This window comes from Cetorhinus maximus, chromosome 3, assembly GCF_964194155.1.
Source record: "Cetorhinus maximus chromosome 3, sCetMax3.hap1.1, whole genome shotgun sequence".
Taxonomy (NCBI): Eukaryota; Metazoa; Chordata; class Chondrichthyes; order Lamniformes; family Cetorhinidae; genus Cetorhinus; species Cetorhinus maximus.
In genome coordinates, this window is record NC_135881.1 from 65,262,254 (window position 1) to 65,284,422 (window position 22,169).

A 22,169-nucleotide genomic window follows, 5' to 3' on the forward strand; every position below is an offset into this window, starting at 1 on the left:
CCTCCCTTGCCTCCCTCAGCAGTCTGGGACACAAATCATCCAGACCTGGAGATTTGTCTACTTTTAAGCCTGCCAGCATCTCCAATACCTTGTCACTCCCTGTATCAATTTGCTCAAGAACCTCGCAGTCTCTCTCCCCGAGTTCCATACCTTCATCCTCATTCTCTTGGGTACCCACTCGGCACTTCCGGCTGAAGATTGTAGCAAATGCTTCAGCCTCATCTTTTGCACTGATGTGCTGGGCTCCTCCATCATTGAGGATGGGGATATTTGTGGAGCCTCCTCCTCCAGTGAGTTGTTTAATTGTCCACTACCATTCACGGCTGGATGTGGCAGGACTGCAGAACTTAGATGTGATCTGTTGGCTGTGGGGTCGCTTAGCCCTGTCTATCATTTGCTGCTTATGCTGTTTGGCACGTAAGTAGTCCTGCTTTATAGCTTCACCAGGTTAACACCTCATTTTTAGGTATGCCTGGTGTTGCTCCTGGCATTCCCTCCTGCACTCTTCATTGAACCAGGGTTGATCCCCCGGCTTGATGGTAATGTCAGAGTGGAGGATATGCCAGGCTATGAGGTTACATATTGTGTTCGAATACAATTCTGCTGCTACTGATGGCCCACAGCACCTCATGGATGCCCAGTCTTGAGTTGCCAGGTCTGTTCGAAATCTATCCCACTTAGCACAGTGGTAACACCACACAACTCGACGGAGGGTATCCTTAATGTGAAGGCGCGGCTTTGTCTCCACAACAGCTGTATGGAGGCCAGTCCTACCGATACTGTCATGGACAGATGCATCTGCAGCAGGGAGGTTGGCGAGGATGAGGTCAAGTACGTTTTTCCCTCTTGTTGGTTCCCTCACCACCTGCCACAAACCCAGTCTAGCAGCTATGTCCTTTAGGACTCGTCCAGCTCGGTCAGTAGTGGTGCTACTGAGCCACTCTTGGTGGTGGACATTGAAATCTCCCACCCAGAGTACATTCTGCGCCCTTGCCACCCTCAGTGCTTCCTCCAAGTGGTGTTCAACATGGAGGAGCACTAATTCATCAGCTGAGGGAGGGTGGTACGTGGTAATCAGCTGGAGGTTTCCTTGCCCATGTTTGACCTGATGCCCTGAGATTTCATGGGGTCCGGAGTCGATGTTGAGGACTCCCAGGGCAACTCTGCCAACCGTATACCACTGTGGCGCCACCTTTGCTGCTAATGGTGGTGTCTGGGACATTATCTGTACGGTATGATTCCATGAGGATGACTATGTCAGGTTGTTGGTTGACTAGTCTGAGAGACAGCACTCCCAGGTTTTAGGAAGGAGGACTTCGCAGGGTCCTCAGGGCTGAGATTGCTGTAGTCATTTCTGGTGCCTCGGTCGATGCCGGGTGGTCCATCCAGTTTCATTCCTTTTTTGTGACTTTCTAGCGGTTTGTTACAACTGAGTGGCTTGCTCAGCCATTTCAGAGGGCATTGAAGAGTCAACCACATTACTGTGGGTCTGGAGTCATATATCGGCCAGACCAGGTTAAGGACGACAGATTTCCTTCCCTAATGGACATAAGTGAACCAGATAGGTTTTTTACAACAATCGACAATGGTTTCATGGTCATCATTAGACTTTTAATTCAGGATTTTTATTGAATTCAAATTCCACCATTTGCCGTGGGGGAGTCGAACACGAGTCCCCAGAGCATTACCGTGGGTCTTTAGATCACTAGTCCAGCGACAATACTACTACGCCATCACTATTTGCGTAGCTAACAGGAAACAGAGAGTAGCCATAAATGGGCCTTTTTCTGGTTGGCAGGATGTAACGAGTGGTGTGCCACAGGGATCAGTGTTGGGGCCTCAACGTTTTACAATTTATATAAATGGCCTGTGGACAGATGCTATGGTTGCTAAATTTGCTGATGACACAAAGATAGGTCAGAAAGTAAGTTGCGAAGAGGAGGGGGCTACAAAGTGACATAGATAGGTTAAGTGAGTGGGCAAAGATCTGGCAAATAGAGTATAATGTGGGCGAATGTGAAATTGTTCACTTTGGCAGGAAGAATAAAAAAGAAACATATTATCTAAATGGTGAGAGATTGCAGAGCTCTGGGATACAGAGGGAACTGGGTGTCCTGGTGCATAAATTTCAAAAGGCTAGTATGTAGGTACAGCAAGTAATTAGGAAAGCTAACAAAGCAAGGGGAATTGAATATAAAAGTAGGAAAGTTATGCTTCAGTTGCACAGGGCACTGCTGAGACCACATCTGGAGTACTGTTGGAGTACTGTGCACAGTATTGGTCCCCTTATTTAAAGGGAAGATATAAATGCGTTAGAAACAGTTCAGAGAAGGTTTACTAAGTTAATACCAGGAATGGGTGGGTTGTCTTAAGAGGAAAGGTTGGACAGATTAGGCTTGTATCCACTGGTGTTTAGAAGAGTGAGAGGTGACTTGATCGACACCTTGATGATCTGTAGGGGTCTTGACAGAGTGGATGTGGAGAGGATGTTTTCTCTTGTGGGAGAATCTAGAACTAGGGGTCACGGTTTAAAAATAAAGGGTCGCTCATTTAAGACTGAGATGAGGAGGGTCATGAGTCTTTGGAATTCTTCCTCAAAAGGCAGTGGAAGCAGAGTCTTTGAATATTTTTAAGGCAGAGCTAGATAGATTCTTGATCAACAAGGGGGTGAAAGGTTATTGGGGATCGGCAGGAGGTTACAATCAGATCGAACCATGATCTTATTGAATGGCAGAGCAGGCTTGAAGAGCCAAGTGGTTTATTCCTGCTCCTAATCTGTATGGTCGTAAGATAAATACTCTGATCTCTTCTCTGGCATTCAGCTCTTGCATGGGGAAAATTAATGCCCTCAGAGCGAAGAAAATCAAATTGCTGGTTTGCAAGAAAGCTGGTAACTGTAATAGCTTTAGTTTTCCAGTGGTGTGTACAGTGTAAGTTCACATAGGATATCAAAATTGTATGGGTCAAGGCTGTGATGATTCTGAACCCAATTGTTTATGGCGAAACCTGTGGAATGGATAGCCCTGAGCAATCTTCCACACCGTTAGATAGACACCAGTGTTGTATCTGAAGTCCAACAACTTTGTTAGGAGAGCAGCTCAGCCTGAGCAAGTGTTCAGCACTACACTATATTGTCAGAACCCATAGACTTTGCTGTGTAGTCAGCTATTTCTTGATGTCACATGAAGTGAACTGAATTGGTTGGATATTGGAATGATGATGGGGGGGACAGGGGGAACGGGGGTGCCAAAGGACAAGGCTGAATAGGGTCATGCACCCATCACTTTACACTGAATATTCCCCGCAAACACTTTAGTCTAATCTCTTGTACTATTGTGTTGGACTCCACCAAGGGACCCAGGACATTTACCACCTAGAACGACAAAGGCAACAGACAGATGGGAACACCACCACCTGCAAGGCCCCCTCCAAGCCATGCACAGAATCACAGAATTGTTACAGCACAGAAGGAGGCCGGTCGAGTCCATGCTAGTTCTCTGCAACAGCAATCCACCTAGTCCCATTAACTTGCTTTTTCCACGCAGCCCTGCAATTTTTTTCTCCCTAGATAATTATTCAGTTCTCTTCTAAAGGCTTCAATTAAAAATGCCTCCGCCACAGTCTCAGGCAACGCATTGCAGATCCTAATCACTCACTACATAAAAAGGTTTTCCTCGGGTCGCTGCTGCTTCTTTTACCAATCAACTTAAATCGATATCCTCTGGTCCTCAATCCTCCCACCAATAGGAACAGTTTCTCCCTGTCTATTCTGTCCCGACCCCTTATGGTTTTGAGCACCTCAATCAAGTCCCCTCAATTTCCTCTTCTCCAAGGAGAACAGTTCCAGTTTCTTCAATCTATCCACATAACTGAAGTTCCTCAATCCTGGACTCATTCTCACGAATCTTTTCTGCACCCTCTCCAATGCTTTCAAATCCTTCCTGAAGTGTGGTGTCCAGAACTGGACTGTACTCCACTTGAGGGACACAAGGAGCCCATTCAGTCCACTCCAGCTGTGCCAACTCTTTGAAAGTGATATTAAATAATCTTGTTCCCCTTCATTGTAAATCCGCTCATGCGTATGCAAATCACTAATAATATTGAAGAAGCAACACCTTGGAGTACTTCTTCTGGTCCATTTCCCTTCTAACAGGTGTTGGAGATTCCACTTCCAATATCTTTTTTGGTAGAGCACTGCAGAGAAAACACTTTCACCAAACCTCTCCTTGCAACGATGATCAAAATTCTACCCTCTAGTCACCAACATCAGTAGAAATAGTTTTACCATTTTATCTTAATAAAATATCTCTAACTTGAAACTAAGATATCCCCTTATTCTCTATTTTAGTGAAAAGAGCCCATTTTCTCTTGCCTTACCTAGGCAGTGACCAAAGGCTTGGATATTACAAAATGGATTTTAAAAAGGTTTTTAGAGGCATGGAGAACAATAGAGACACATCGGGGTGAAAATGGACGAATTGAAGACAACGATGGGAGACAAATGGAGGCTCAACACCCACCCCACCAGCGAATCACCATACTGACTTGGAACAACATCATCCCTTCTCTGTCATTGGGTTGAAAATCTGGAACTCCTTTCCAAACATCAGTGTTTGTGTATCTGCACCAGATGAACTTCAGGGGTTCAAGGTGGCGGCTCACCTCCAACTTCAAGGGCAATTAGGGGTGCAAACAAATGCTGATCTAGTGAGTGATGCTCACATCTCAGGAACAAATTTTTTTTTAAATATCAAGGAGGTTTCTGGCATGCACTAGTTGGGCTGACGTATATCACAAGTATGAGCTTCCTCCTCCTGTTTTACACTCATCCACCGTCATTCGTGACAGGATGTGTTAAGAGTTAGAGCTGCCGTCTGATTCTTTGATTGTGGGGCTGTTCAGCTCTATCTACAACCTGGTGTTTTAGATGTTTAGCACACAGGTAGTCCTCCATCGTCGCTCCTTGAAGAATACTTGGGTATGCTCTGGGCACTTGCCTTCTACACTTTGCAATAAGCAGCTCAGCTTTGCATCAGCTCAGGAGAACCAATGGGATGATAGCTGACAAAAATTATAAAGGGCCAGATTTTGCCGAAGTGGGGCATCTCATAGCATGCCCCATGAGACAAAAATCACACATTTAGGTTTTTAAAAGTTTTGTCAAAAAAATTGCTCAAAGCATAAGCTGATAATGGCACAACAAGGCTTACAGGGCTTCTGGGACTTTGATGAGGAGAAACAGTATCTCCTTAAATCAATACGATTGAAGGATTGGCAAATAATCAGGGGAAGGATTGACAACAAGGATGAATTCGAGTGGATGAATTCAACGTCAAATCAGTTGCAGAAAGAGAAATAGAGAAGGAAGGGAAGGGAAGATTGAATTCAGAGAAAGAAAAAAGGACAGAAAGTAAGGAAAAAAATAACAATTGGCATTTTTATAATATCCTCAGGCAATTCATAACCTGAACAACTGACTTCATGCTTATAATTGCTTACTTTTTTGGGCAAGGCAGAATGAATGGCCATCATTAACAGTTGTCACTTTGTCATAAAGGTGTTAATAATTACTAGACTGAGCTCCCGGTGGTGGGTTTAATGGACAGTTAAACTACCACTGCAAATTCTGATTTTGCGAAGCAAATGGTGCAGTGGCACAAATTGGTCAGCAACTTGTGGCAATTCATAGCTTACGGGGTATCTCTTCCATGCTGCAAATTGTTGGCCAATTTGTGCATTAATAATGGTGTGCATCACTCGGACACCAATCATTATTTCAGCAAAATACGGCCCAATATTTTACAAATTTCCAACTGTTCTACCCATTGAAATCTTCCAATTAAATAAACTTAAGTGGTAGAATCTGGATTCAAACCCATTATCTTCTACATATGAACTTCTGACCTCTGTTTTTTTTATTCATTCGTGGGATGTGGGCGTCGCTGGCTAGCCAGCATTTATTGCCCATCCCTTGCCTCAGAGGCCATTTCAGAGTCAATCACATTGCTGAGGGTCTGGAGTCACATGTAGGCCAGACCAGGTGAGGACAGTAGATTTCCTTCCCTAAAAGGACATTAGTGAACCAGATGGGTTTTTACGACAATCAATGGTTTCATGGTCATCATTAGACTTTTAATTCCAGATATTTACTGAATTCAAATTCCACCATGGAGGGATTCGAACCCAGGTTCCCAGAGCATTACCCTGGGTCTCTGGATTACCAGTGACAATACCACTACGCCACCGTCTCCCCAGGAGTAGAGAGAGATAAATATAGGAGAGAGATAAATATTAGAGGTAGAGCTCCCATTTCTTATTCGCAGTTTCAGGATAGTACCAGTGAAGGTCCACTCGTTGAGGGTTGCAAACGTATATTTTTTCCACTATTTTTGATCCCAATTTTTATAAACAGCTCTGCGTGTACATTGTGAAGCAATGCTGCACCACAGTAAAGGCTGAAAAATTGTAAGTTTACTTACTTGTCCAAGGCGATGAGCATTTTTGCACTGAGTGTAGAAAAATGAGCGCTGGATTCACTGCACACACGCATAATATCCTGGAAGCAGTAAAAACTTGGTGCTCCAAGGCAATAGGGTATCTTACTGTTGTCTGCAAATGACAGAACCACAAATTAAATTAATGGTGGAACAATTGGCACTTTACTCAAACTATTCATGCACATCATGATCAACACAATCAATTCTGTTATGAAAAAAAATGTTCAATATATCTAAAATATATCTGTTCATATTAACATGACTTGAGCGACAGAACATCATCTATGAAACTAGATGTGAATTTTAAATTACAACCAGATTTTATAACCACTTGTCATCAGCGACAGCTGTCCCTCCATTTGAGGATGGCATCCACTGAGGGTCGCGAGTTTCTGCCATGAGTCTTCACATAATTGAACAGGCCGATTCTTGACCTGCAGATCTTTGAGCACATGGGGCAGGGTTTTCCACAAGGCAGTGGGATCCAGAGTGTAGAATTTGCTTCCTTTTCTTTTCTTCTCTGCCACTGCTCTGTCTCATCATTAAGACGCTGTGACTAAAAGAATGATGCAGGATGCTGGACAAGTTGTCTCCATTCTGAACAATTGGTAGCAAGCTCCTCCCAGTCATTAAAGTCAATGCTACAATGCTTCTAGGAGAGCTTCAGAATGTATTTGAAGCATTTTCTTTGTCCTCCCCTGGAACACTGACCATCTGAGAGTTGAGAAAACAGGACCTGGCAGAGGAGACACTTTGCAGCCATCAAGAAATTGAGTCCAGTCCATTATAGTTGATTTTGCAAGACCTTAGCCTGAGAGGAGTTGGCTTCAAGAAGGGCACTAGTGTTTGTCCGACGGTACTCACATTGAATCTGAAAGATGCAGCGGAGATATTGCTGATGGAATTTAGCCCTCTTATGTCTCACTGATACACATTCCAGGTCTCAATACAATACAGGCGTGTGGTGATGACAATTGCTCTGTACACTAGGACACCTGGTCAGCCAAATATTCCACCTCCCATATAAGTTGGAGTGTCTCCGGAATATGTTGAGCACTTCCTGTACCTTGGCATCCACCTCCTCAAAAGGCCACCATTGACAAGGAGATCCAACAGTGGATCAGCTGCGCCAGCTCAGCCTTCTATAAACTAATGCAACAAGTGTTTGACAAAGACCTCTGCAAGTATAACCACTAATGCCCAATACAAAGAATGATCTTGATTTTCACACACTAAAGCAAACATAGCAATTAAATTATTTGAACATAGTGTATATACACAAATGATGGTGTTAAATGGCCCTCGTTTAACAAGCAACACTGCAAACTGTTATTTGTACATCTGTGCCAACTCTGATCACTTCCAAGGTTTTCACCAGAAATGACAAGGAATATCCTGCCCCAATATGAACAGAGGCACCAAAATGCCACATTAATGGCAGGAAAACATGCGGTATATTTCCTGTCATCATCATGAACTTTGGGAACACCAGTGCATTCCTACAGTGCATGCACAATTGCTACAAGGGAACTTGTGAAATGATAAAATTGAACATAAATTCTTCTTCAGCCAATCCACTCTTCTTATGGGTGCCCATGCCCTGCAGCAACGATCTTCTTCCTTTTCCTGAGATGTGTCCCTTTATGCAAGTAAGAATTCCCCACTGGAAGCTTGCCAAAATTATTCATATGAAACTGACCACAGAAATTTTGCAAGGTTTAGCAGCAGAGTAAAATAGAGTCATACGGTTCTCTCTCCACAGATGCTGTCACACCTGCTGGGTTTTTCCAGCATTTTCTGCTTTTATTATTGCAAACCATTGGTGTTCCATGTAAACTCTGTGCCTGCACAGCTGCACAAGTCCATCAAATGCCACGCACTTAATTATTACAGCCCACCCTGACAATTAAATGAGGTTTACTGCCACTCCAGCATACAAGCAAAGAACTGGTAGACTCCCCTGCGACAGGAAATTAAAGGACAAGAGCCAAGCCTGACATTAATCAGGCGGAAGTATTAGCCGATATTCATTTGTGTCAACTCCTGAAGCTGTCACTCAGCACTTGTCTTTCCTGCGACCCACTTGCTAACCCTACTGTTTATAATGGAGATGAAGCATGAGCAGAAGAGGGAAGAGGAATTTCTTCTGAGGGTCGTTAGTATTTGGAATTTTCTCTCCTAGTGAGCAGTGAAGGCTGGGTCATTGAATATATTCAGGGCTGAGTTCGACAGATTTTTGATTCACAAGGGGGTCAAGGGTTATGGGAGAAAGCAGGAAAGCGGAGTTAAAGCCTCATCAGATCAGCCATGATCTTTTTGACTGGTGGAGCAGGCTCAAGGGGCTGAAAGGCTACTTGTGCTCCTATTTCTTATATTCTTATGGCACTGAACTTAAAACCTAGAGATCATGAGTTCAAATGCCACCACGGTAAATTTAAAAATGAATTCAGTAAATCTGGTAATTTGTGAACTAGCAAGTTACTGTCAATGGCTGAGGGTGGTATTCTTTCATCTTCATCCTTACCTATTGTAATTTTAAAACAATATATTTTATTGGTTTTGATGTTTCTATTGATGGTGCATAACTGCACATGATCTTGATATTGGTACATATAACAAAATAAATTCCGCACATGGAAGAAGAGATTGGGGGAACATTGCAAACCATTCCTACTGAAGTTATGCAGGAGTAGAAAATCCCAACCCAAGGTCTCCTAAATAGCTGTTCTTATAAATAAAATCAAAGGCAATAATCAATAAATTAGTTTACTCTACTATGGAGCAAGCATTCCAATCAGTTACCTATTCTCATTTCTTCAATAACATTGGGCCATAACTTCTTTGGAGTAGCAACCAGTGTCGGATTGCCACTCTGTATCCAATTATTACACTAAATATCTTCCATGCCTGACCTTCCGACTCAGGCCAGGTGATATCCCGGCAGCACAGCTGTCCTTGACACCCAGCGTCACAGTCCAGCAGAGTCAGATTGAAGGAGGATACACTCCATTTTTTACTGCACGAGCTACCATAAACCAGCTAAGTTAAAGCTCCCATTGAAATCGGCAGGCCAGGGAGAAGGTAAGTGTCTAAGGTAAGAGATGACGATTTTTGGGGGGGGGGGGCAATCAGAGGTCAGGGGGTGGGATCGGGTATCGGGGTGGGGGGGTGTGGGTTGAGAAAAAAAAAATTGGACCTCGGTGAGGGGAGCGAACTTCAGGTTGTGGAAGGGGTGGGGGGGGCGGAAGAGCCCCTCAGGGATGTGGGGTAGTCGGTCTGGGTCTTTACAATAGTTATCCAGAAGTTGGAAGAGGTTTTAATTCTCCTAACTTTTTCTGGGTAACTCTTTGTGTAACACAGCTGGAGCCATATTAAGTTTGCGATGTAAGTCACATTTTCAGATGGTTCCCAGTGCAGGGCAATTGCCGTGCAAACCCTTACCAGTGAAGTTCCAAGAGAGATTCCCAGGCACATCTTTGGGGTACCTACACCCCCTCCCCTCCCCAATCCGACACTGGGGAGCTCAGAAGTTACAGCCCAAAGTCATTTTCAGGCAGGAGTAGGTCATTGGTACAATAACCTTTCTTGCTCTCAGGAACAACATAAACTGAATAATGTCAACTGAAATATCCCTGTACTTGCTCTCAAACTCAAAGTTTTGAAAAGAAATGTGTGCCTCGTGTTTGATTTCTCATCCTTGTCTTTTACTAATTGAATTCCAGAAATTAAGATCAGTTTCTTAGTGCCAGCTCATTACAAATTGCTTTTAAAAATATAGCTCCATAGATATTATTAAATTTATCATACAAATGATCTGTCAAGTCCCTATAACAACTCTGACCACAGGCACGCAATTCAGGTGTGCATTAATAGTTTCACTTATATAATTGTGACACGTCGTTTCATTGTTTCCTTGTGTTTATAATAAAACACACTTAAAATGGACTGAAGCATTGCTGCAGTACCATTTTCTTACCCTTAACTGCTGCTGGTACAACATAAAGTGCAGCTGCTCTGCAAGCATTCTCGCCCTGAACAGGGAATTCTTTTATCAACACCACTCGTTTGCCTAACAGAAAAAGGACAATAATGTAACAATTATTGGCATGCACATTTATATATAGCTTATTATTATATCTGTATCACATTCTAATGTCACATTTTTCTCATTCTTCATGTTAATTTTTGCTTTTCGTGTGTTTTGCCTGGTGTTAGGAAATAGAGATAACTTAAGACCATAAGACTATAAGACATAGGAGCAGAAATTAGGCCATTCGGCCCATCGAGTCTGCTCCGCCATTCAATCATGGCTGATAAGTTTCTCAACCCCATTCTCCCGCCTTCTCCCCGTAACTTTTGATCCCCTTACCAATCAAGAACCTATCTATCTCGGTCTTAAATACACTCAATGACCTGGCCTCCACAGCCTTCTCTGGCAATGAATTCCAAAGATTCACCACTCTCTGGCTAAAGAAGTTTCTCCTCATCTCTGTTCTAAAAGGTCTTCCCTTTACTCTGAAGCTGTGCCCTCGGGTCCTAGTCTCTCCTACTAATGGAAACATCTTCCCCACGTCCACTCTATCCAGGCCTTTCAGTATTCTGTAAGTTTCAATCAGATCCCCCCCTCATCTTTCTAAACTCCATCGAGTATAGACCCAGAGTCCTCAAATGTTCCTCATATGTTAAGCCCTTCAATCCTGGGATCGTTCTTGTGAACCTCCTCTGGACCCTCTCCAGGGCAAGAACATCCTTCCTGAGATATGGGGCCCAAAATTGCTCATAATATTCTAAATGTGGTCTGACCAGAGCCTTATAAAGCCTCAGCAGCACATCCCTGCTTTTATATTCTAGTCCTCTCGAAATAAATGCCAACATTGCATTTGCCTTCCTAACTACTGACTCAACCTGCAAGTTAGCCTTAAGAGAATGCTGAACTAGGACTCCCAAATCCCTTTGCGCTCCAGATTTCTGAATTCTCTCCACATTTAGAAAATAGTCCATGCCTCTATTCTTCCTACCCAAGTGCATGGCCTCACACTTCCCCACGTTGTATTCCATCTGCCACTTCTTTGCCCATTCTCCTAACCTGGCCAAATCCTTCTGCAGCCTCCCTGCCTCCTCAATACTACCTGCCCCATCACCTATCTTTGTATCATCTGCAAACTTAGCCAGGATGCCCTCAGTTCCTTCATCTAGATCATTAATGTATAAAGTGAAAAGTTGTGGTCCCAACACTGACCCCTAAGGAACTCCACTAGTCATCGGCCGCCATCCTGAGAAGGACCCCCTTATCCCCACTCTCTGCCTCCTGCCAGACAGCCAATCTTCTATCCATGCTAGTACCTTTCCTCTAACACCATGGGCTCTTATCTTTCTGAGCAGCCTCCTTTGCGGCACCTTGTCAAAGGCCTTCTGGAAGTCCAAGTAGATAACATCCATTGGTCTAACCTACTCGTTACCTCCTCAAAGAATTCTAGCAGATTTGTCAGGCATGACTTCCCCTTGATGAAACCATGCTGACTTTGCCCTATTTTACCATGCACTTCCAAGTATTCTGAAATCTCATCCTTAATAATGGACTCTAAAATCTTACCAACGACTGAGGTCAGGCTAATCGGCCTGTAATTTCCCGTCTTTTGCCTCACTCCCTTCTTAAACAGGGGGGGTTACATTAACGATTTTCCAGTCCTCTGGGACCCTCCCCGACTCCAGTGATTCCTGAAAGATCACCACTAACGCCTCCACCATCTCTTAAGCTATCTCCTTCAGAACTCTGGGGTGTAATCCATCTGGTCCAGGTCATTTATCCACCTTCAGACCTTTCAGTTTTCCTAGCACCTTCTCCTTGGTAATGGCCACCATACTCACCTCTGCTCCTCGACTCTCTTGAACTTTGGGGATATCACTCCTGTCTTCCACCGTGAAGACTGATGCAAAGTACCTATTCAGTTCCTCCGCCATTTCTTTGTTCCCCACTACTACTTCTCCAGCGTCATTTTCCAGTGGCCCAATGTCCACTTTAGCCTCTCTCTTACCCTTTATATATCTAAAAAAACTCTTGCAATCTTCTTTTATATTACTGGCTAGTTTACCCTCATATTTAATCTTCTCCCTCCTTATTTCTTTTTTAGTTGTCCTCTGTTGGCCTTTGTAGGCTTCCCAATCCCCTGGTTTCCCACTGCTCTTCGCCGCATTGTATGCTTTCTCTTTAGCTTTTATGCTGTCCCTGACTTCTCTTGTCAGCCATGGTTGCCTTGTCCTCCCTTTATTATGCTTCTTCTTCCTAGGGATGAATTTTTGCTGTGTCTCCCAAATTACTCCCAGAAACTCCTGCCATTGCTGTTCCACTGTCTTTCCTGCTAGGCTCATCTCCCAGTCAATTCTGGCCAGCTCCTTCCCCATGCCTCTGTAGTTGCCTTTATTCAACTGTAATACTGTTACATCTGATTCCAGCTTTTTCATCTCAAATTGCAGGGTAAATTCTATCATATTATGGTCACATAAGTATGTTATACTTGTATTTGTGGGTGTTAGGAATGAGTTTTAGCTTTAAATATTAGGTTTGATTTGTATTTCTGTATTTGTGTGTTAAAAAAGGTCAAAGAGTTTTAGTTTCACTTTAAAAGGCTGCTTGCATTTCTAACGAGATGTTTACAACCCCTATAAAGTAAAAGTAAACATACAAGAGTAGGAAGAACACTGCTGTTGCCTAGTAATGGTGGTGGTGGGGGCAGACAGGCAGGTTCCTCCCACAGACACACACAGAAGAAAGACAGCCGTTTGTTTTGGAAGCTGTTTGAGTTCAGTTGGTTTGAAGGCAGCTGTCAAGCAGAAGCAGCCTAAAAGGGGACAGATATCAAGTCCCAAGATAAGAAAAACCTCAAAAGTCCAGGGGAGTGAAAGAAGAGAAAGTCCAAAGAAGACCTTCTAGTTAAAGGAAGAACAGGAACCAGGGAAAAGGTCCTGTTAAGTGAAGTTAAGAGTGAGGGGCAGAGAGAAAGGCTCAAAGTTTCAGATTTAAAGTGAGAACAGCTTGCAAGAAGCAAGAAGGTTCAAAGAGACAACTGAAGGTCTGTAATTCTTTGCTATGGGCACATGAAGCAGTGGTGTGCTATTAAGGCTGAGTTGGGGAGAGAGTGTGCATGGAAGACAGCTTGAATGCATATGGTGACCCAGAGAAGGGGAACATCAGAAGGAGAGTTTGAAGCCCTGGAGGTGAACCCTTATGGAAGGTGTGTGAGCGAAAACGTCAGTTTGGGAGAAGATTCCAAGGCAGGGTCCTGGGGAGTAGAGATTGGAATCACTCGTTGAAAGGATGGAATTCAGTTAGACTGGTTGGCTCGCAGTACGACAAGTGTCTGGGGGCAGTTGAGGAGAGATCCATTGCATCTGTTTGAGGTGGCATCTGTCATTTGGTTTAGAGTGTGGTGTGTCTGACCACAGGGTGCCATAGGTTTACATGGACTGTGTATAAGATAGCTTTTGTAACTTGTGTTATCCTTACAAATCTGTTTACATCTGTAAAGGTATAGTTGTGGGTGAAGGAGTATTGTAATATAGTCCATCTTTTCTTGTTGAATAAATGTTTTATTCTTTTGTTAAAAGTTCATCAGCTGACTCCTATGCCTCTGTTCAGTGGCTACTCTCCACGTATTTAAACAAACAAAGTTAGGATCTATCAAGCTGGGTTGCACACTGAGATCAGGCTTGTCCAGGGGTAACCTCAGCTTGGATCATAACACCTGGGCATATATGCCATGTTGTAACTACACTATTTGGCCACTTGGTAGCATCATAGCCAGTCTGTGAACATCGTTATAAGAGCCTTTTGAAAAATTTTAGTCTCCATTGTTCAATCAAGAGGCAAATTTTCCAAGTCTTAAGTTCATATTTTTAATCTTTCTGGGCTTCAACCAATCTTTGAATTGGGGAAACAGGGATGATAATTTAGATTGAATCATGTGTCTTCACATTTTGATCAAATGAGAATAACACTTAATAATTGATGTTTTCACAGATGTACCCAAGTTAATTTTTTTTTGTTCGCAAAATTATAGGGTAGATAAGGAGAAAATAGATAGTTGATTTAAGATAATTGCCAAAAAGACCAGGGGGTGGGAGGCAGTATAATATCTTTTACATGACAAGTTATGATCTGGAATACATCACCTGTAGGGGTGGTAGAAGCAAATTCAATGGTAACTTCAAAAGGGAATTGGATATACATTTAAAAATGAAAAATGTGTAGGACTACAGGGAAAGAGCAGGGGAATGGGACTAATTGGCACCTGAATAAAGAAAACAGTGAATAGTTAATGTGATCAAGCAAGAGAGTAGAATTTTAGTTTTCAATGAGGTCCTGAAGTTCAATACTAAGCGGGAAAGGAAATTGGAAGGCCAGGCATCTTGGGCCATTTTTGTGCATATATTCATGTCCCGTTGTCTAGGAGCACTAGCAGAAACATGGAAGTAAATTGTCACTTCCTGATCTGTACTGAACAATTAAGGAAAGGAAAACAAAGAAACTTCCATAAATTTCCAATGAATAAATTGAGTTATTAGCCGTGGCATTTTACAATCACAGAATGACACAGCACAGAGGGAGGCTATTTGGCTCAGCACACCTGTGTCAGCTCTTCGAAAGAGCTATCCAATTAGTCACTCCACTGTACTTTCCCCATAGCCCTGTAAATATTTTCCCTTTTGGAAGTTACTACTGAATCTACTTCCACCACCCTTTCAAGCAATATATTAAATAACAGCTTGCTGTGTTATAAAAGAGCCCCGTGTCACCTCTGGTTCTTTTGCCAATCACCTGAAGTTTGTGTCGTCAGGTTACCAACCATTCTGTCACTGGAAACAGTTTCTCCTTATTTACTCTATTAAAACAATTCATGGCCTTGAACAAATATCCTCTTAACTTTCTCTGTTCAGCTTCTTCTGTCTTTCCGCATACTTAAAGTAGGTAGGAAAGTAAGTTGTGAAGATGGCGTAGGGAAGCCACAAAGTGACATAAATAGGTTAATTGAGTGGGCAAAGAACTGGCAAATGGAGTGTAATGTGGGCAAATGTGAAATTGTTTTATTCTTCCTGCCAAAATGCTAAATGGAGAGAGATTGCAGAGCTCTGAGATTCAGAGGGATCTGGGTGTCCTAGTGCATGAATCACAAAAGTCTAGTATGCAGGTACATAAAGTAATTAGGAAAGCTAACAGAATGTTATTGTTTATTGCAAAGGGAATTGAATATAAAAGTAGGGAGGTTACGCTTCAGTTGTACAGGGCACTGGTGAGACCACATCTGGAGTACTGTGTACAGCATTGGTCTCATTATTTAAGGAAAGATGTAAATGCGTTAGAAGCAGTTCAGGGAAGGTTTACTAGGCAAATACCAGGAATGGGCAGGTTTTCTTATAAGGAAAAGTTGGACAGGTTAGGCTTGTATCCACTGGAGTTTAGAAGAGTAAGAGGTGGCTTGGTCAAAACCGTTTAGATTCTGATGAGTCTTGACAGAGCAGATGTGGAGAGGATGTTTCCTCTTGTTGGAGAATCTAGATCTAGGGATCACTGTTTAAAAAATAAGGGGTCGCTCATTTAAGACAGCAATAAGGAGAACATTTTCTCAGGGGGTCATGAGTCTTTGGAACTCTCTTCCACAAAAGGCAGTGGAAGCAGGATCTTTGAATATTTTTAAGGCAGAGCTAGATATATTCTTGATAACAAGGGGATGAAAGGTTATCGGGGTAGGCATGAGGTTACAATCAGATCAGCCATGATCTTATTGAATGGCAGAGAAGGCTTGAGGAGCAAAGTGGCCTACTCCTGCTCCATGTTTGTATCAAGTGCCTCATCCCTCATTGCCATTCTAGTAAATCTCCTACGCTTTTTTTTTTAAGTCCTTGCCATTCTTCCTAGAAATCAACAGAATACTTCAGCTGAGGCTTACTTAATGTTTCACAAAGATTTAGAATCATTGCTTTTGTACTCTAAGCCTATATTAATAAAGTCAAGGATCCGACATGCCTTTTTGTTAAAAAGCCTTCTCAACCTGTTCTTCCACTTTCAAAGATTTGTATGTGTACACCCTCAGGTGTCGCTGTTTCTGCACTCCCTTTAGAATTCTATCATTTAGTTTGTATTACCTCTCCTCATTCTTCCTACCAAAATGTTTGACTTTACACTCCTCTGCATTAAATGTCAGGTGACTGCCCCTTTCACCAGTCTCTCCATGTACCCCTCAAGTCTGTTCCTATCCTCCTCACTGTTTACTATATTTGCAAGTTTATTCTGGTCAAATGGAAATGGCAGTTACCGCAAAGTATTAGAAAGGAAAGAAAGAAAAGGAACAAAATGGAATTTATATACTGTAGTGCCTTTCTTGACCTTTGGACAACCAAATGCTTAACTGTCAAAGAAATTATGCCCTGCATCTTTAAATCTTGTTGACAAATTCTTTCCAAATTGGTGCTATAAAACAAAGTTCAAGTCCTTTACAAAACTGGGAAGTACAAAATCACCAGCACTAATATAAACATGAATTGTTTGACATAACCTGTAATTGGCAAGAGGTAATTAAAACCATGTTTTCAATATGGTGTGCTGCAAACGTCTACATTCATTCAATACATAAAAGCCATGACTGAATCTTTTCAATTAGTGACACCAAACTATATATGAGTACTAACAAAGTCTCTCGTATATTAAATTGTACTTGTGTTTTACCTTTGACCCCTTGGTTGTTTGGAGACGTCAGTTTGGTAGATTCAACTACAAAGTTGAGAATGTCCTGGCCTTTATTTTCATCCCTCTTCAGTTTTGTTTGTAACAAAACTTTCTTCCTCTTTTTTTCCTTACCTTCGTTTTGCAACTCTAGCAGCAGAATCTTCAAAAAAGACAAAACCGAGTGTGATACAAAAGGTGGTACATCACAAGAGAGTAAAATATATTGTATACTAATGTAAAGAACGTGAATAATGAGATCAGACATATTTCAGAACCCTTTCTCTTTAAACATAATGAAGTTGCAGGGATGGATGAAACTTATAAAGGAAACAATGTGGCTGATTTCTCCCTAGCTATTAGGCATTAATTAGTTTATTTTTTGTTGCCCACAGTTGACACTCCAGGATTAATACTGATCTACTTATACATATAAAATAAAAATATATTTATTTTATATGTATATAATATTAATAATGATTTCTGGTGATTGCTTACAGTGTGGGATGCATCACAGTCATATCAGTTGTATTCCATCAACCACCTTAAACATTCATTCCCTTCACCACCGATGCACAGTGGCAGGCGTGTGCACCATCTACAAGATGCACTGCAGCAACTCACCAAGGTTCCTTCAACAGCACCTTCCAAACCCACAACCTCTATCACTGGAAGGACAAGAGTAGCAGATACAAGAGAAGATCACTGCCTGCAAGCACCCCTCCAAGCCACACACCATCCTGACTTCAAACTACATCACTGTTCCTTTACTGTCCCTGGGTTAAAATCCTGGAACTCCCTTCCCATCAGCACTGTGGGTGCAGCAGTTCAAGGCTGCCGCTCATCACTGCCTCCTCAAGGGCAGTTAGGGGTGGGCAGTAAATGCTGGTCTAGCCAGCAATGCCCACATCCCATGAGAGAATAAAACAAAAGTTTTTCCAAAGCATTTACTGATTATTTCTGCTTACAAAGCACTTGGATAGTTTAACACATTGGTCGGATACAATAGATTTCAAACTTCCCTATTCTAGATAATTACAAACAGCAGTTAACAGAAAGCAATAGAAAGGACAAAAGTAGTACAAACTGGAATTTACATCGTGCCTTTCAGTACCTCAGTATGTCCCAAATACTTCACAGCCAATTAAATATTTTTAAATGTTGTCAATATTGTAGGGTGACCAGATTTTCCAACGTCAAAACCAGGACATATTAAAAATCCTTGGGAAGGCGGGGCTTGGTGTTGATTGACATGTTGTGTGACCAATGGCAAGAGTCTATGGGAGAAGCAGCTAAGGTTATATGATGACAACTTAATTGGCATAAATGCCAAACAGTTATATAAACAGTTACACCTCTACTGTTGCAGCTTCCACTCAGACACTGTGGACCCTGGCGGACAGTTAATGGGGGAAAGTAAACTTTTCTTCCCTTTGGCTCAATATCCAGTTTACTGAAAGATTGGATCATGGAGAGAGGGTCCTTTGTATTTTGCAATGTTCAGATGCAAAAAATGTGTTTGTTGACAGTCCACAACACATTGTCAGTGTTAAAATGGTATTATTGCCATCTAGTCACAGCAAGCTGGCGTTAAACTTGCAAAATCAAAACCCCCTTGGTTAATATATAGTTGCCTTTTGTGATGTTAAAACCCGAGACGACTCTAAATGAACTTGTAGTTTCACCCATCCCACTGTGGAATTCAGAGAATGTGTCACTAAACACTGCACACACTTGTTTCTTTGCATTTCAAGATTGTTTTGGCTCTGGTTGCCAGTAGCACTTTATTTCAATTGCAGCCAAATAATTAGCAATTGCATGGCATGGATGTCCAGTATTCCAAACACAGGAAAATGTTTGTCGCTGATGCTAATTTGAAAAAAAGGACTGAACAGTGTCAGCAGGAACTGACACATTAACAGTGTTAAAAATTGTCTTCTGTTCCAGCCCTAACAGTCACACACTCACACAGAGGCACATATAGACATACTGCACACAAATAATCAAGAGAATGAAAAAACTAAACTGGCATAATTGCTTCTGCTTGCACTACCTTTTGCTGATTTTAGGTATTATAATTTTAGGGTGCAGTTATATGGTGGGATGGTATTAACGCAATTGAGTTTAAAATGAGGGGTGCTGCAAAGGGGGCGGAGGGAAATCAGTGAAATGTATGTTCCAGATGTGAATCATATACCAGTAACTCAATTCCCTACTCTCCTCCTAATCACTGCCCCTTTACTTGCCCCTAAAAAAAATTAATCACCCATGAATATCATAATGTAATCAAAAGCGTTTCAATGAGTTTCTGTCACAAATAGGTTTAAAATAAAATGTCTGCTGTTGTTCAACTGAAAAATCACCAAAAGTTCCTTAAAGACAAACATGAAAGTGCCTAAATACCTTTAGATCTCAACTTTACTTCACTCTGCAACATTCAATTTTCTTCTGACCATCAAAGCATTATTACTATTATATACTACATCAGGCAACCCCTTTTCTTTTCAAGCAATGAGAAAACCATAGCAGATGCACTGACTGCTATGATCACTACATTTGCACTAGCTGCTGGAATCAAAGCAGATTTGGCCTAAGTTGTGCCTTTCTGCTAAAGTGAAAACTTAGCCCACTGTTTCTCAACAATATTAAATAAAGAAACATAGTAGTCACTCAACATGAGTGAGGATGAATTAGTTACAGATAGTAGTAATCATGATTTTGAGGTAAAATCTACTCTGTAGGGAATGTATAAGTAGATGAGCGAGAGCTCCAAAAATAAAATCTCACAATACAACAATCCTTTTACTGGCAATGCTCATCAACATACCAGAACTGTTTTGTTTGTCTTCTAAAAAATATATTAACCAATAGGAGGTTAAACATAATTAACTACTGCGCCTTTAGCACTCGTCAAATATCATTTAAAAGTTGCTGCCTACTCACAAATACTTTTAAAATAAATCAGGCATTAATTTTAATGCATACATACAATCTGATGTTATATACTCAACTCACACTGTAAAAACTCACCTGGCAAGCACTGGGTCTGGGATCAGTGTGACATTTTCACTTCCCACACAGCCATTCTTTTGGCCTTGTAAGTTTGCCAATTAGCATCAACTTTTGAGCAATTTTATATTATGAACTCACTCCTGCTTAGCTTACTGCTGGCCTCTGCATCTCCCCCGCGGGCCTCCACCATGGAATCCCTGATTGGCCAATCAGAGCGTTCTGAAAGAATGGACAACCAGGGCACTGAAAGGCAAACCATGTGTAAGTAAATGGAATGTGAGGGAGAGGGAAAGGGGAGGGGCCTCAGCGGAGCTGAAATCCTGGACATTTGAGCAATTTCCAGAAAATTGTCAGGACACCAGGACATTTAGTTAAAAAAACTCAGGCAGTCTGAGCCAAACCTGGACATCTGGTCACTCTACACTATTGTAATCTAGGGAAATGCAGCAACAATTGTGTGGACAGTAAAATCTCAGAAAAAGCAATGAGGTTAATACCCACTTATTTTAATGGTTGAGAGTTTAATATCAACCAAGATACTGGGAAACCTCCCCTGCTCTTCTTCAAATAGTACCATAGGATCTTTTATTTTACACCCAAAAGGACAGAGAGCGCCACTGTTTAATGTTTCAGCCAGATGACAACACCTTTGATCTTGTGGCATTCACCCAGTACTATACCGAAATGTCAACCTAGATTTTGTGCTCAAGTCTCTGAAGCGGGGTTTGAGCCCATGACCTCCTGTCTCAGGTGAGAGTTTGCTACCACTAAACCAAAACTGACACCCGAAAATTGCTTCTTTCAGAAAAAAAATGGGGCCTCCTCCAATATATCTTTAAAGGAATGGCTTAATGTGGTTAACTTTATTTCAGTCAGCCTGAGGCTGGCAGAGACTGATCACATCAGTGACTTCATGGTAGCATTTCACCAAGAAAGTAATGGGCGAACATTATTCAAGGATCACCCTATGTTGAGATAACGTGGAAGCATCTTGTTTTAACAATGAGGATAGTGAAGTTTGTAAACTATGAATATAATATTTGTACTAAGTATTCTCCACTTGCTTGTTTAATGATCTAATAGAGGGTACATTCATTCATCTATCAAAGACAAATTGCATGGAGGCATATGTAATAAGATGGAATACAGTGTTAAGAATTCACAGTTAAATTTTGAGGTCATCCTACTTTCACCTAAATATTGGGCAGATAAAGCAGCATACAACTATCATTTACTGGAGTGATCTTAAATACTGAACCCAAATAGCATATATAGAACAAAAGCCCAAAATATAAAACGTTTCACCGAAGGGACAACAATCTCCAGTGCTAGCCTTATGAAATATGAACCACCCAACCCTTAAAAGGCTAAATAAAGGAATCAACAACTCAGATCGGTGGAAGGAGGGGCATGTTCCTCTTTCAAAGCATGCTCCCTGAGGATCTCTTAATAATTTAGCTCATTCTGGATTTGAGGAGTGTGGAATAGCATTCAACTCCATATTATGTTAAAAGTTATACAATGTTCCTTGAATCTTGATCAAAAAAGCCTTTAACACTAAGATCTTTTGGAAGATCCAGCAAAAGGCTATACTATGTAGAATGTCAAAGACATACCATTGTCAAAATCCTCTGCAATAAAAGATGGCAAGTTCAAAGCAACTAAATAATAAGGAACCTTTGATAATAAGGCTGGAGGGTACAATTATCAACTTCATATACAAGGTTCTGAAGCTACAAGTGACCAAAGGCCACCATGCATCTCATAGGTCAAAACTCAGAAAAAAATCCATGGTCCTGGCCTGTACAGCGTCCTTTCTCATGATAAGGTGCAGAATGATGAGGGGTTCCATGGTCACAATAGGGACTAGCGAGCATTATTTGATATTGAATGCTATGAATGGTTACATACAAGGCTTCTTTCTATTTTTAGCACTAACCAGC

At 41.7% G+C, this 22,169-nt stretch overlaps 1 protein-coding gene across 1 annotated transcript in view; it reads right to left on the reverse strand.

The window, feature by feature from the left end:
• The window catches only part of krit1 (KRIT1 ankyrin repeat containing), a 63,832-nt gene that overhangs the window by 35,117 nt on the left and 6,546 nt on the right, over nucleotides 1-22,169 (reverse strand). The window contains exons 2-4 of the mRNA XM_078538486.1: nucleotides 17,218-17,377; nucleotides 10,474-10,566; nucleotides 6,480-6,609 (exon numbers count right to left, since the gene is read on the reverse strand). Coding sequence (XP_078394612.1) covers nucleotides 6,480-6,609; nucleotides 10,474-10,566; nucleotides 17,218-17,377 — 383 coding nt within the window. The remainder of the gene's footprint in view (nucleotides 1-6,479; nucleotides 6,610-10,473; nucleotides 10,567-17,217; nucleotides 17,378-22,169) is intronic.